Here is a 13,529-nt window from a genome sequence, read left to right as displayed (position 1 = left end):
AGTCACCGATTTATAGGGTGAGTATATGGAGGCAGCACGGACTCCATACATGGTGGATCAGTATGCAGGACTTAGCTTTATGTAGGAGTTTTGAGTTCTTCTGATACAGCAAACTAGATTTTTATTCTCTGGTTCAATTTGAGAGTTTGGACAATTTTGCGTACTCAACATTTCTGATTAGTGGAAAAAGAAAACATAAAAATAAACCTTTTTTCATTTTTACTTTAATTTACTACATCTTGGTCTTTTTGCAGCAAGAGATTTCTCCTAAATTCCCAAACAGTTTGCTTTAGGCTCACATAATAGGACCCATGTGAAGCTTAGAGAGGCCCTTATATGTATTTGGGGTTTTCCCTTTCCTGTAGTGTGTTATATAGGTTTCTGTGCATGTAAATGGTCTGCAAAGGCTAAAATCCCTGTGTTCCCTACAGAGAGGAGTTTCCCTCCCACACACACTGATATACACTTGAACATCAGCAGGAGAGGGCTCTTTAAAGTAGAGACGCTACATACTGATATACACCTGAACATCAGCAGGAGAGGACTCTTTAAGGTAGAGACTCTACATACTGATATACACCTGAACATCAGCAGGAGAGGACTCTTTAAAGTAGAGACACTACATACTGATATACACCTGAACATCAGCAGGAGAGGACTCTTTAAAGTAGAGACTCTACATACTGATATACACCTGAACATCAGCAGGAGAGGACTCTTTAAAGTAGAGACTCTACATACTGATATACACCTGAACATCAGCAGGAGAGGACTCTTTAAAGTAGAGACTCTACATACTGATATACACCTGAACATCAGCAGGAGAGGACTCTTTAAAGTAGAGACGCTACATACTGATATACACCTGAACATCAGCAGGAGAGGACTCTTTAAAGTAGAGACACTACATACTGATATACACCTGAACATCAGCAGGAGAGGACTGTGAATGTTACCTCTTAATATTCTGTTAGGTTGGTTAATCTATAACAAGACTTCTTTAACACCAAAGCGAGTAATTCAGAAAATAAGTTGAGTCAAATGCAAGTAATACCTTTAATGTATACAGTATTTCTTACAGAGGGCTCAAACAAATGATGGAGGTAATATGGTTTAACAGTACTCCTAATTGATCTTATATATCTTTGCATGATGAATTGTAAACAATACAAGGAGGGTCCCAGTTTTCTGATAACATAGAATGAAAATCAGGATTTGTTTTCATGAAAATATGAAGCATAATAACGTCACAGCAGCACCTTAAACATGGGGATGTAAACAATTAATAAAAGCACATCAATGGTCAATGCCGATACAACTCAAAACTAAACTAAGAGTGGCCGGCTCTTATCTTATTATATTAGTAGTAAACATATTTTCTAGCAACTCTTTGTCTCAATAAAGGTAAAACACCAACTTGCCAAAAAACAATCGGGCATTAAAAAGAAAAAAACCTTTGCCTTTGCATTCAATTTGTACATCTTTAAATACGTAATCACTTTACATTTCAGAACGGGACGTTCACTCCCCAGTCTCCCACTCCCTCGTCTCTATTCCCACAAGCCAATCACAGCGCATCGTTAAAGCTGTAAATCTGCTCTGTCATGGCAGGCGACTCGACGCAGGCCTCCTTCCACCTCCAGTTCCTCTGAATCCAGGCTTCACGTCGAGCTCAAACCCTTCGTCTTCAGACCGACCTACCGGTACATTCCTTTGTACAAATAAATTTTTTTCCGCATATGAAGTTCCCTAATCATTGAGGCCTCAACAGATCCAGGATGATTGCCAGTTTTTCTCCAAAGACTCAATTGTACAGCTTCAAAGTAATGGTTCCATATTCCTTTTTTGTCTGCTCCAAACCCGAATAAACTGACCTGTGAAAACAACAGTGAATGTTATGTGGACTTGAAACTGTTATCACAGATTTTATGACCTAGTTTTAGGGCAGCGTGTTAAAAATGTGAACACCCTCACAACATACCTCTATGAAAAATGAGTGAAAAGTAGACTAAACCTTCGCAAACAGACAAAAAAAACCCAGATTCTTTAGCTACGTTAAGCCAGTTCGACCATTTGCTGATTGGCCAACAAGTAATTCTACGGTATTTCTTATCACAAATTGTGACTGAATAACAAGGAACTGACCTCATCACACATGTAGAGGCTGAAAATCAAAGTCAAAAAGCCAGTAGATGGATATTGGCCCTTCCTCCCGAGCCAATTGAGATGAACGTATTTCATGAAAGCTGGATTGAGGATCATCACCTGGTTCAGGATTAAAGTCTCACTTTCAAAAATGACATTTAAGCACCGTTTCATAGTCGTATCAACAACACAAAACAAGTCAATGTGGAACAGCCAGACAGCAGGGGAAACACGAGAGGAATGATAAATAATACTCACCAAATTTTTGTTAGCTTTTAACCCTGACTCTGCATCTTTCCTTTTGGGGGAAACATGAAGTGTTAGTCCATTCTTTCTCCTTCAAAACAGGTACAGTATATCAGTGCACACATATTATATGACACGCCTACCTTTGAGTGAAGGTTTTGATGAGCCACTCTAAATCCCTGATCTTGAATGCGAACAGCACAAGATGAGTGCTGTTGTCCAGATTAGTAGCACTGACTGGAAACATCACCCGATGTGTTGTTTTGTTTCCTACATGTCTCTCATAGCCTTTGGTTGGGCCTTGGTTGATTCTGAAATGATACAGAGGATATTACATTTGTACATTCATCATGGATAAAAGACAAAAGCTTTCACATAACAAGGCAATATGGATTCACATGTTGCTCGATAGTGGCAGATTGAAACATCACGTAAATGTCACCTGTTTTTGCAAAATCCATATATATCGTTTTTTTTGTCCTGATCCATCTATATAAGAACTCCATGTTTTTTTGGGTTTGTGCAACCATTAGCCAATAACCAGCCAAGGTAAGCCCCGCCCACATTATCACCTGGATCTCCTCCTAGAGCACCATTGTTTTATATTCAAACCAATCACCTCTCAGAGGGGGCGTGGCCAGCAGCAGCTCATTAGCATTTAAAGCTACAGACACAGAATCAGCGCTTTAGGAACAGGGCTGAAACAGAAGGGGGTTATGGGATGCTACAATTATGTTTTCGGTGTTTCAACCAATCAGAGACAGGTTCTGTATCTATCTGAGAGCTGGAATATATTGTTGAAAAATAAAATAATAGGGGAACCTTTAATATATAAGTAATATAATCTAATGACAGGATTCCTCTGATCTTCCAAAATAATGTGCATTTCACTTAACACTGAAGCCGATGATTTATTACCTTATGACGATATCATGAAAATCTATTAGAGGTCCATAGTGTGATCCTTTCAAATTACCAGAATTTCCAACCACTGCACAAGTCGTGCAGCGATCGGGGCCGGGCTTTGTGAAATCATTACTGTGTGGGATGATTTGAAACAATTTATTCACTGTTGTATTGTAGACACTGAAGCTGCGTCGGTCTGACTGTATGCTCTGAAACACACAACAAGAACAGATTCTCTTTATCGTTAACAATGACCAGATTCACAGGGAGCTATAGCCAGTCATTTACAAATGACTTCATCAGCTATCCTAACAAAGCACCCCACAGCAGATCCATACAGCGTACAGCGTAGCGTTGATGCTAATGTTATCGCTAGCAAAATATTAGTGTTGTAACTGACTAGCTTGACAAATGACTTCACCAGCTGATATTACCCATAATACACTACTAACTCGTGTGGATTCAATTGGAGCCAACAATAAATGACGCAACCGTGCAAAAAACGAGTATACTCAAAATAGTTTCATTGGACCGACAGATTAGCTAAATGTAAGCCAAGTTAAGCTAAGCTAAGCAAGCTAGTTGGAACTTAGCTTCAAGGCATGGATCTGTTGTTTCGCAAGCTAATTAGTATTATGGAAGAAGTGGAATACAAAAATTGAAGGACAATGACTGATATTTACGTTATTCTTTATAAAAAATACGACATCAACAACTGGCTTTTGACCTTCGTCATTTAGTTTTTTGCCATCTTACACAACATGGCAACATGGCCAAGCATTCCCTGTTATATCGTTTATTTCTCCTTAAATAGGATTGTAGTTTACAAAATAAACATCTTGCCGATAGACAAAGACTCAAATCAAACGATTGAGAACATATACTCTTTTAATTCTGAGATAATAAATTGAAGAGAGGTAGGGTTGTTTTATTATTGCCCTTAATATAACTTCGTAAAAGGTGATTTGTGCTCTTGACACTGGACTACTTTTACTGGGGGGGCCGTGATGGGGCAATTTTTATAATACTTTATTTGTTACTTTGGCCCAAGATACAGACCATTAAAGGAACTTTGGGGAAATAAAAACATTATTTAGTATTTATTGTATTTCTTAATATGTGTTGAGATTTGTTTGAGTCACAACATTCGTTTCAGTAACTTATTAAATTATATTACGGAAAATAAAGATGGGGACCACAGTGGGGTCGAAGCCCCGCCTAGAACTATTCGAGCCACATGTGAATTATTTTTTGGAACTGGCCAAAAGCAACTCATATTTAATGAGTTCTGAGATAAATATCTTAATTCTGAGAAAAAAATCTGAATTTCGTTTTGTCGAATTCTGACTTTTTTCTCAGAACTAAAAGAAAAAATAACTTTGATCAGATCTCAAAAACTGTTTTTCATGTGGCCCTAATCCTCTCCCCTATAAAGCTGCAAGATAACATTATTGTAATATTATTGTGAGTAACACAGAAGTTATAGTTAAGTGTCTTTAAAGTTGATATTTACCTGATACCACTTAAAGTCTTCCAATGAAACATTGTTTTCTGGTGTCAAAAAGGGCTCGGGTGAGGCTTTCATCAACGCACTAAACCACGGCTCATACTCCATCATACATTTTTGACATGCACAAAGACTTTCGTTCACTCGAGGGGCGAAGGACTCTTGGTACACCGAGGAGATCCATGAAGAAGAGTAAAACACCACTATGGCAGGGATCGTCAGTATGGAAAACAACAACAAGATTTTCATCTTCATCTTGGCAGCTCAAGTTCTTGAAGGAGGATCACATCCAATCTGTGGAGACAATATGTGAGAAATAGAACGGTGAACCTAGATAATACATAGTTTACATGCATTGTTATAGTGGGACCCCCTGATGGCGCTTTGGAAATAAATTCAGTCAACACCTTAGCAAGAAGTCAACATGTTTAAAAAAAAAAAATCTCTGTCCTTATCTGTCAGTGTTTCCGTACTGGATGTAATGAACTGTAGTTGTGAAATGATTAATAGAATACTACTTATAGCGTCTTCGGGAAATAAAGTAAGTCGCAAGATCAAAAAATGTTGTGAACATAATGATGATCAACTCAGTACAACATAGACAAAGAAACTGTAATAATAATCAAAGCAATCATAAAGTTTGTGGTCAACAAAAAATACAGCAAACCCTGTCATCCTCTCATCCTCCCACACACACACACACACACACACACACACACACACACACACACACACACACACACACACACACACACACACACACACACACACACACACACACACCTATATCTATACTAAACTTGTCTGTTTTTACTCAAAACACCAAACAGATCACCCATTGTAGCATGCCTCGTCCCCCTCTATTTCAGCCCTGTTCCTGAAGTGCTGATTCTGTCGCTTTAAATTTGAGCTGAGCTGAAGCTGGCCACGCCCCTTTGGAGCTGAAGCTGGCCACGCCCCCTTGGACCTGAAGCTGGCCACGCCCCTTTGGAGCGTCTGAAGAGAGAAGTTTCTAACGGAGAAACTCAGCTAAACGCTGCCGTGATTAAACCCCACGTTATGTTCCAAACGACATCCAGCATTATTTCTGAAACACTTCTCAGAGTTTACCGCTAGAACAGAGACAGCATATGAATTATATTTACAACAACTCTCAGTCCCTCCTGCAGACATCCTGCACAGAGACACAGAGGTGCTGCGGAGGGGATTCAGCTCGCCACTGTATATGGGGGATGATACGTTGGGACGTTGCCAGGAGTTCGATGTAAAGCCAGCCCACATTTCTGATATGATGTCCTATCAGCAGCAAATCCGGATCAGCTCGTTTGTAACCCCTGTTTTTAGAGATGTGGGTAAGGAGGAAAAGAGACAGGGTTGTATTTCCTGACACTTTGTGAGTCTCCTTACACACCGGGGACACACATGTATGTATAAAAGACAGCAAGAAGTGCATTTTGCATAAGAGGGGACCTTTAAAACAAAATGCATCTACTTTGTAAGTTTCATGGCTCCGACACTACTGTTTGAATCGACTGCACTGTGTACCAACAGCTTTGGTTTCTGAAAACGACCATCATTGGTATTTCTAAGTCACCTGGGAGCCACACCCTGTTTCTGTCTCACTCTCTGTTGCACCGATCAGCTCCACTAGTATATACGCCCCCTTCACTCTCACCCCCGAGCCAGATCATCCAGAATTACCACCCAGATTGCTCTCTCGGTTTCCACCCCGCCTGCCCCTGACCAGCCTGCGTTGCCTGTTTCCTGACCCTGCCTGTACCTGGGTCACCCGTCTCGCCCACTCCTTGAACCGTTCCCTGTTCCCGACCTGCCCTACGCATACTGTCCGATTGGTCTTGTACCCGTAGACCCGTTCATTTAAAACCACTGTTAATAAAGCTGGTTAGCGACTTTCCCTGGTCTCCTGTGTGTTGCACTTTGGTTCTCAGCTCGTTCCTGTACTGGAGGTACTGTGTGTTATTGTAGTTGTTGGATATTTATTGGAATGTACAGTATGGTACAGGGTGATCCTCCTGTGAACTGGTTTTCCAAGCAGCTTTGGAGACAGACCTGTCCCGTGACATATTTTTAAAACAAAGACGTATAAAGGGAATGGGACAGCCTGCAATTACCCCCAACTAAATGAATTACTGTAAAAAACGAATGAAAATGAAATGGAAAATAACTTACAGTTCTTAAAGGTAAAGGCTGGTAAATGTATTAAATCAAGTTAACCATCCATGTAAATATATTTAACAATCCGGATACAAAATGTATACGTGTTCATTGAAGTCCTTAATTCTGTTTTCTGTCTTAACATGACTTAGCTGTACGTCATTTTATTTTTGTTTCATTAGCCTGTGTGAACCACACTGTCCTGTTTTTCATTCTTATTTTGTTGCTGCTTTAACTATTGAATTTCCCCACGGCGATTAATAAAGGTACATCTTATCTTGAATTATCAAACCACCAAAATTAACTATACTATGACATGATAGTTCATTGTCAGATCAAGTCTTACTGTGTTAGATTTAATTAGATCTAATTGTGTGGGTTTTTTTAGTATCTTGGGTGCAATATTAAGCTGTGTGTGGCCCTTTCTGCTGTAATAATGAAAATGTCCCCTCTGTGGGACGATTAAAGGTATTCTGATTCTGATCTGACAAAGGTTATCTTGTATCACAGCAGCTCCATAAACAACATCATAAAGGACACAGATGATATTTCACATGACAATAAATCAAAATATGTTCAAGAGCCTTTAACAAACATCTGATTTGGGATTCAACTCTGTGTTTGATTTGAAGATTGACTGGTGCACAAAGAAGTGTTTTAGTCTAACCTTATAAAATCAGAGGACTGACCTTTTATCTTCAAATGAAATCATCATATTTGCTGTTCTTGACATGGTTAGAGACATTGGTTAGCCTTAATATGCTATTATGGTATCTTGATTCATACAGTTGCTCACAGACAATCTGTGTACCATGTAGAATACTGTAGAAAGCTCATAATAAAATATGTGCAAAACCCACCAACAGTTAAAATAGTTTTCTCTCTTACCTTACCAGATATATATTTTGAAATACAGAAGTCCAGTTACTGTTCCTGAGGCTGCTCCTGTTACCACCGCCTCCTCTGTCCCACTAACTATGAAGGTAGAAAAGGTGCAAAATGCGAGAGCTTGTAAAACCTGATGTGAGCACATAGAGTACAATGTGAACAAGCCAGCACATATATATACTGTATATATATATATACAGTATATATATATATATATATATATATATACTGTATATATATATATACAGTATATATATATATATATATAAGTACAATTTCTCCCTCTGAAATGTAATGAATCACAGTAGAAGTAGAGTAACATCAAATGGAAATACTTGAATGAAGTACAAATATGATTAAACCAGTACTGTACTCAGAGGTGGAAGAAGTACTTAGATCTTGTACTTGAGTAAAGTAGAAGTACTCAGATCTTGTACTTGAGTAAAAGTAGAAGTACTCAGATCTTGTACTTGAGTAAAAGTAGAAGTACTCAGATCTTGTACTTGAGTAAAAGTAGAAGTACTCAGATCTTGTACTTGAGTAAAAGTAGAAGTACTTAGATCTTGTACTTGAGTAAAGTAGAAGTACTCAGATCTTGTACTTGAGTAAAAGTAGAAGTACTCAGATCTTGTACTTGAGTAAAGTAGAAGTACTCAGATCTTGTACTCAGTAAAGGTAGAAGTACTCAGATCTTGTACTTGAGTAAAGTAGAAGTACTCAGATCTTGTACTTGAGTAAAGTAGAAGTACTCAGATCTTGTACTTGAGTAAAGTAGAAGTACTCAGATCTTGTACTTGAGTAAAGTAGAAGTACTCAAGTCTTGTACTTGAGTAAAGTAGAAGTACTCAGGTCTTGTACTTGAGTAAAGTAGAAGTACCAGAGTGTAGGAATACTCTGTCACAGTTAAAGTATTCTAAATGTTCCTCCAGTGAAAGTAGAAAGTACTCTCCTCTAAATGTACTTAAAGTAGCGACAGTAAAAGTAGTCATTGTCTGATTGGTCCATTTCAGAATAATATCTCTGATATGTTTTATAATGATTGATCATTAAAGTGTTCTCAGAGCTGGTAAAGGTGCAGCTAGTTTGAATGGCTTTGTATACTGCAGGGTAGCTGCTGGATCTACTGCAGGTGAACTAAAGTCTGATTTAAGGGAGATTATATTTACCATCATTAATCCAAATCTGCCTAGCAACTAAAGGTGTTAAATACATGTAGTGGAGTAAAAGTACACCATATACCTCTGAATTGTAGTGAAGTAGAAGTACAAGGTAGAATAAAATGGAAATACTGAACCTCAAATTTGTACTTAAGTACAGCACTTGAGCAAATGTACTTAGTTTCTTCCCACCTGTAGTTACTGTTGTTTTCACAGGTCAGTGCATCGGTACTGAATATTGGTTTGTATGTTTGGGACCCGGTCAGTCAAACGCATATCACATAAAGCCAGTACACCCCTTGGTCCACTCTGCAACCCTGATAGGTCTGCTGCGATGTCCATACACCACACAATGTGTCTTTTAACACGGAGCCCGTCTCGCTTACGATGCTTTGTGGGTGTGTTCTTTATGCTGGGTTACCTGTAGTCATACACACCAGAGGCAAACTCATAGCCGGTATTATTACAGTCTGCCACTGTTGAAGCCTAGTGGTTTTGGCAGGCAGCATTCCCTTCCTCCATTGTCTATTGTGCATTTCTAAAACATGATTTAGATTCAAGACTAGATTTAACTTGATTGCTATATCACAGATTACAAAGAAATGCAGTTTGCAGTTTGCATCCAACCAGAGAGTTTAGTGTGAAGTGAAAACAAAAGTCAAATGACAAACAATGTTGTAGTTATGCCAATAAATGGATGAATATAGATAAATATATTTAGGGAAGGGCTGATTTAGAAGCATAGATATAAGGTGCAGGTTTTAGGCATTCATAAGTTAAATACAGATGTAGAAAATACAGTCATTGTAAATATGGATTTCAAAGCAATGTGATTCAATGTTCTGGGCTGTTGGAAAAGTCCATAGAGGATTGGCTTGGAGAATAATTAACCATAAATAATGGGAACAATATGTTTTATTGGAAAAGATTGGCTCAGGAATTTCAGCACACACCCATCATTTTGAATTGGTTCATAGGAGGTTAGTATGTACTTCACCAGACTATGGGAAGGTAACTGCAAAAAACTGCTGAAACATTATCTTAACTCGTTTCAACTGGTGGGTTTAGAACGATTAACTTGGCTTAAGGTCATAGTTTCGATAGTAGAACATTTTAAATCCTGGTTGGTGGATCGCTTTTTTTTTAAATCACTTAAATGTTTGCCAGGAACACATTGTTAAAGATATGTAAACATAAATAAAAACAGGCTGTATGCTCTGTATTCATTCCCTTTTTACCGTTAATATGTGTGTTTATGTGTTGCTCATATTACATACTCATTATATTCTGTAGAAGTTGTTGAACTTATAGAGCGTATGTATGTTGTAGAACTTGTTGAACTTATAGAGCGAGTGTATGTTGTAGAACTTGTTGAACGTATTTCTGTTTTGCTCTTACGCTTTAGCATCATTTACATAACAACTGAAGCAGAACACCACAGCACAGTTAAGCAGTCCGAGCTTCCATTCAAACACTGGTTTAATTGGTGGAATAATACTCAACTTTAAGACTAACCTTCTATACCCTCACACATACACAAGTGACCACCAGTTTTTGTTTCACTATGACAATTAGAGGAAACTATGTCTTAGTTTTGCTGTCAGGTTATTACATGTATTCAGCTTGACCTATGTATTTCACCTGTACCCACAGATTGGATTTGATACTCACTGAAGAAAGTGGAGCTGCCAAGATGAAGAGAACAATCTGGTTTTTTGTTACCCTGACATGGATCACGGCCATTGCAGTGTTTCATTCTTCTTCATGGATCTCCTCTGTGTACCAAGAGTCCTTCGCCCCTCGAGAGAACCAAAGTCTTTGTGCATGTCACAAATGTTTAACGGAGTATGATCCGTGGATGAGTGGGATGATGAAGGCATCTCCTGAGCCCTTTTTGACACCAAAAACCAACATCTCAGAGGATGACTTTAAATGGTGGAGGGTAAATATAAGCTTTTGAAATCTTCAATGAACGACATTTTTAAATAATAAGTCATAATTAAGATTACTATCTTTAATGTCCCTATAATTTATTTGGAACACCCGTTCCATACAAGCTAGTTTAACAAAGGGAGGAGAGGTGCAACAGCTACCCACTGCTCCCAGTACTCTGATGGGTTAAATGGAGAGGTTAGATTTTGTGTGTGTGCTTTACAGTGTACTGTACATTAATGACAATAATAAAGAGGGCTTCATCCCACAAATCCCTCTCTCTCTCTGAAGTTAAAACAAAACACCAGATTCATGCCTCACAGCTAAGTTATAACTAGCTCGCTAACCTTAGCTTAACTAGGCTACATTTAACTAGCTGCCTCGCTTGCCAGACAGAGTCATATTTGCTCTGTAGTTTAACATCATTCATTGTTTTAAATGAATCACTCGGTCATTTGGATGGCTGGTTAACTAAAATATCAGACAGCATTTGACTGTTGATAGCGTTAGCAAGCCAGCTGAAAGTTAGCTAGCTAGCTGTAACTTTGCTACACCGTGTGGATTTGGTGTTGGTTGCTTTGTAAGGTTAGCTGATTTCCAAGCAGCTAGCTAGCCACATTAACAGCCACATAAGGAGGAATTACATAACGTTATCCACTCAGGAGAGTATTTTGCTATGTAGCCACACGCTGTTGGCACTAAGGCTATATGAAGAGAGGCAACAAAACCATCCAAACGGGCGCAACAATAACCACTACGGAGGCCACCGTCCTCCCCGACACATCTCCCTGTGAATCTGGTGCAGCTCATTCTCAGTGTTAATGAAAATCTGTTTTTGTTGTTGTGTGTTTCAGAGAATACAGACTGACAGACGCAGCTTCAGTGTCTACAATCAAACTGTGAACAAACTGTTTCCGATTTTTCCACTCAGTATTGATATGCCAGGATCCAGCCCTGATCGCTGCAGGACTTGTGCAGTGGTGGGGAACTCTGGTAATTTGAATGGATCACATTACGGACCTCTAATAGATTTTCATGACATCGTCATAAGGTAGAGCAAATAACCAGCTTCACTCTTCAGTGAAATGCACTCATTTGAATGTTGATATTGAGAATAAAGGACAAATGTTTCCAAATAAGTAGCATTACCGAAGATGCCACTTACCAGGGTTAGCAACACATTGATACCATTTAGTTGTTGGAGTTTCTTACATCATAAACTGTTATTGAATGTATGTTATATCCTCTGTACCGTTTCAGAATCAACCAAGGCCCAACCAAGGGCTATGAGAGAGATGTAGGAAATAAAACAACACATCGGGTGATGTTTCCAGTCAGTGCTACTAATCTGGACAACAGCACTCATCTTGTGCTGTTCGCATTCAAGATCAGGGATTTAGAGTGGCTCATCAAAACCTTCACTCAAAGGTAGGTGTTAGTGGTAGGTGGTTGCTCAGGAATTCAACATGCACAATCAAACAAGACAAGGGGCCACCGTTAGTTTTACTTGCAGCAAGGGGAGTCCGGTCTGGGTCTTAGAGTTGTAAGCTCTTCACCAGATCTCTGCCAACTCCGACTCCGGACTTCCCCCGGTGCTTTTTTATTCGTTAGCATACATGATAAGGTGGAGCTCATGTTACATGACTTGTTATTGTCAATACTTCAAATGGCACTATAGTACAAATAGCATGCAGTGACATAGTTGTTTAATGACAACTTATTTACAAACCTGTTTTCTCCAACATTCCCTCCTGTTTGTCATTATGAGAACTTGTAAGTGAGGACATCGGACATACACTACTGGTGTACAACCTTTTCAGTGCAGTCGTCATTTCACACTCCAGTTTCCCCAATTTCCAGTCCATCATGTTGTTGTAGGAGGGCGTAATTTACGAAAGTAGAGCTTACCATTTTAGCTATCACAGAGCGAAGGGAGGGAAGAATACAGGTAGCAAAAATACAAAACAGTATAAGAGTTATCAACAAAGGGGTCAGGATCTTCAACAGTAGTTGCCACCACGTTCCCGTGGTTAGCCAGGAAAGGAAGCGATCCGTGGGCTTGGTTCCAGGCGTATTCTCCCGCAAGGGTAAAACTAACCTGTCTCACGACGGTCTAAGCCCAGCTCACGTTCCCAATTAGTGGGTGAACAATCCAACGCTTGGTGAATTCTGCTTCACAATGATAGGAAGAGCCGACATCGAAGGATCAATGTGTGATGCCTCTCTGCTCAACATATCCACATTGCTATGAGATTATTAGATTTATATTGTTTATTTATACTTTAACATCACAAATGTAATATTGTTTTGTAATGTTTTCACTAAAATAATACTTCAAAAGAGTATTTACAGAAATAGGAATAGTGTACATAACTTTTTTTATATTCAACATTCAAAGGTGTTAATGTTATGTGCACACAAGCTACAGTGTAGAAATGGCGATTGAAATCTTAAGTCCCGAGTTCCTCCGACAATACAAGGTACAGATCTGTCCAGGGACGGTTTTAGAGTCATTGGGCCCCTGGGTTTACAACAAGTCAAAGAACACACATATGTACATAAGTCAAAAATAA

The 13,529-nt window shown here is 39.0% G+C and overlaps 1 protein-coding gene across 2 annotated transcripts; it reads right to left on the bottom strand.

The window, feature by feature from the left end:
- Positions 1-1,094: 1,094 nt before the first annotated feature.
- Positions 1,095-7,943, bottom strand: LOC134874983 (CMP-N-acetylneuraminate-beta-galactosamide-alpha-2,3-sialyltransferase 1-like). Of its 2 annotated transcripts, none has more exons than XM_063899311.1 (7): positions 7,873-7,943; positions 4,811-5,098; positions 3,310-3,506; positions 2,535-2,702; positions 2,404-2,443; positions 2,146-2,265; positions 1,095-1,874 (listed from the first exon to the last, which is right to left on the bottom strand). In XM_063899311.1, exons 2-7 carry the CDS (start codon positions 5,057-5,059, stop codon positions 1,698-1,700), a joined length of 951 nt encoding a protein of 316 aa, XP_063755381.1. In that variant the 5' UTR covers positions 5,060-5,098; positions 7,873-7,943; the 3' UTR covers positions 1,095-1,697. The 2 variants fall into 2 exon arrangements, with proteins under 2 accessions (XP_063755381.1, XP_063755380.1); XM_063899310.1 differs by having other exon boundaries at positions 7,868-7,932.
- Between the last annotated feature and the right edge of the window lie 5,586 nt (positions 7,944-13,529).

This window comes from Eleginops maclovinus, chromosome 13, assembly GCF_036324505.1.
Source record: "Eleginops maclovinus isolate JMC-PN-2008 ecotype Puerto Natales chromosome 13, JC_Emac_rtc_rv5, whole genome shotgun sequence".
Taxonomy (NCBI): Eukaryota; Metazoa; Chordata; class Actinopteri; order Perciformes; family Eleginopidae; genus Eleginops; species Eleginops maclovinus.
This window is presented reverse-complemented; position numbering and strand designations above follow the sequence as displayed.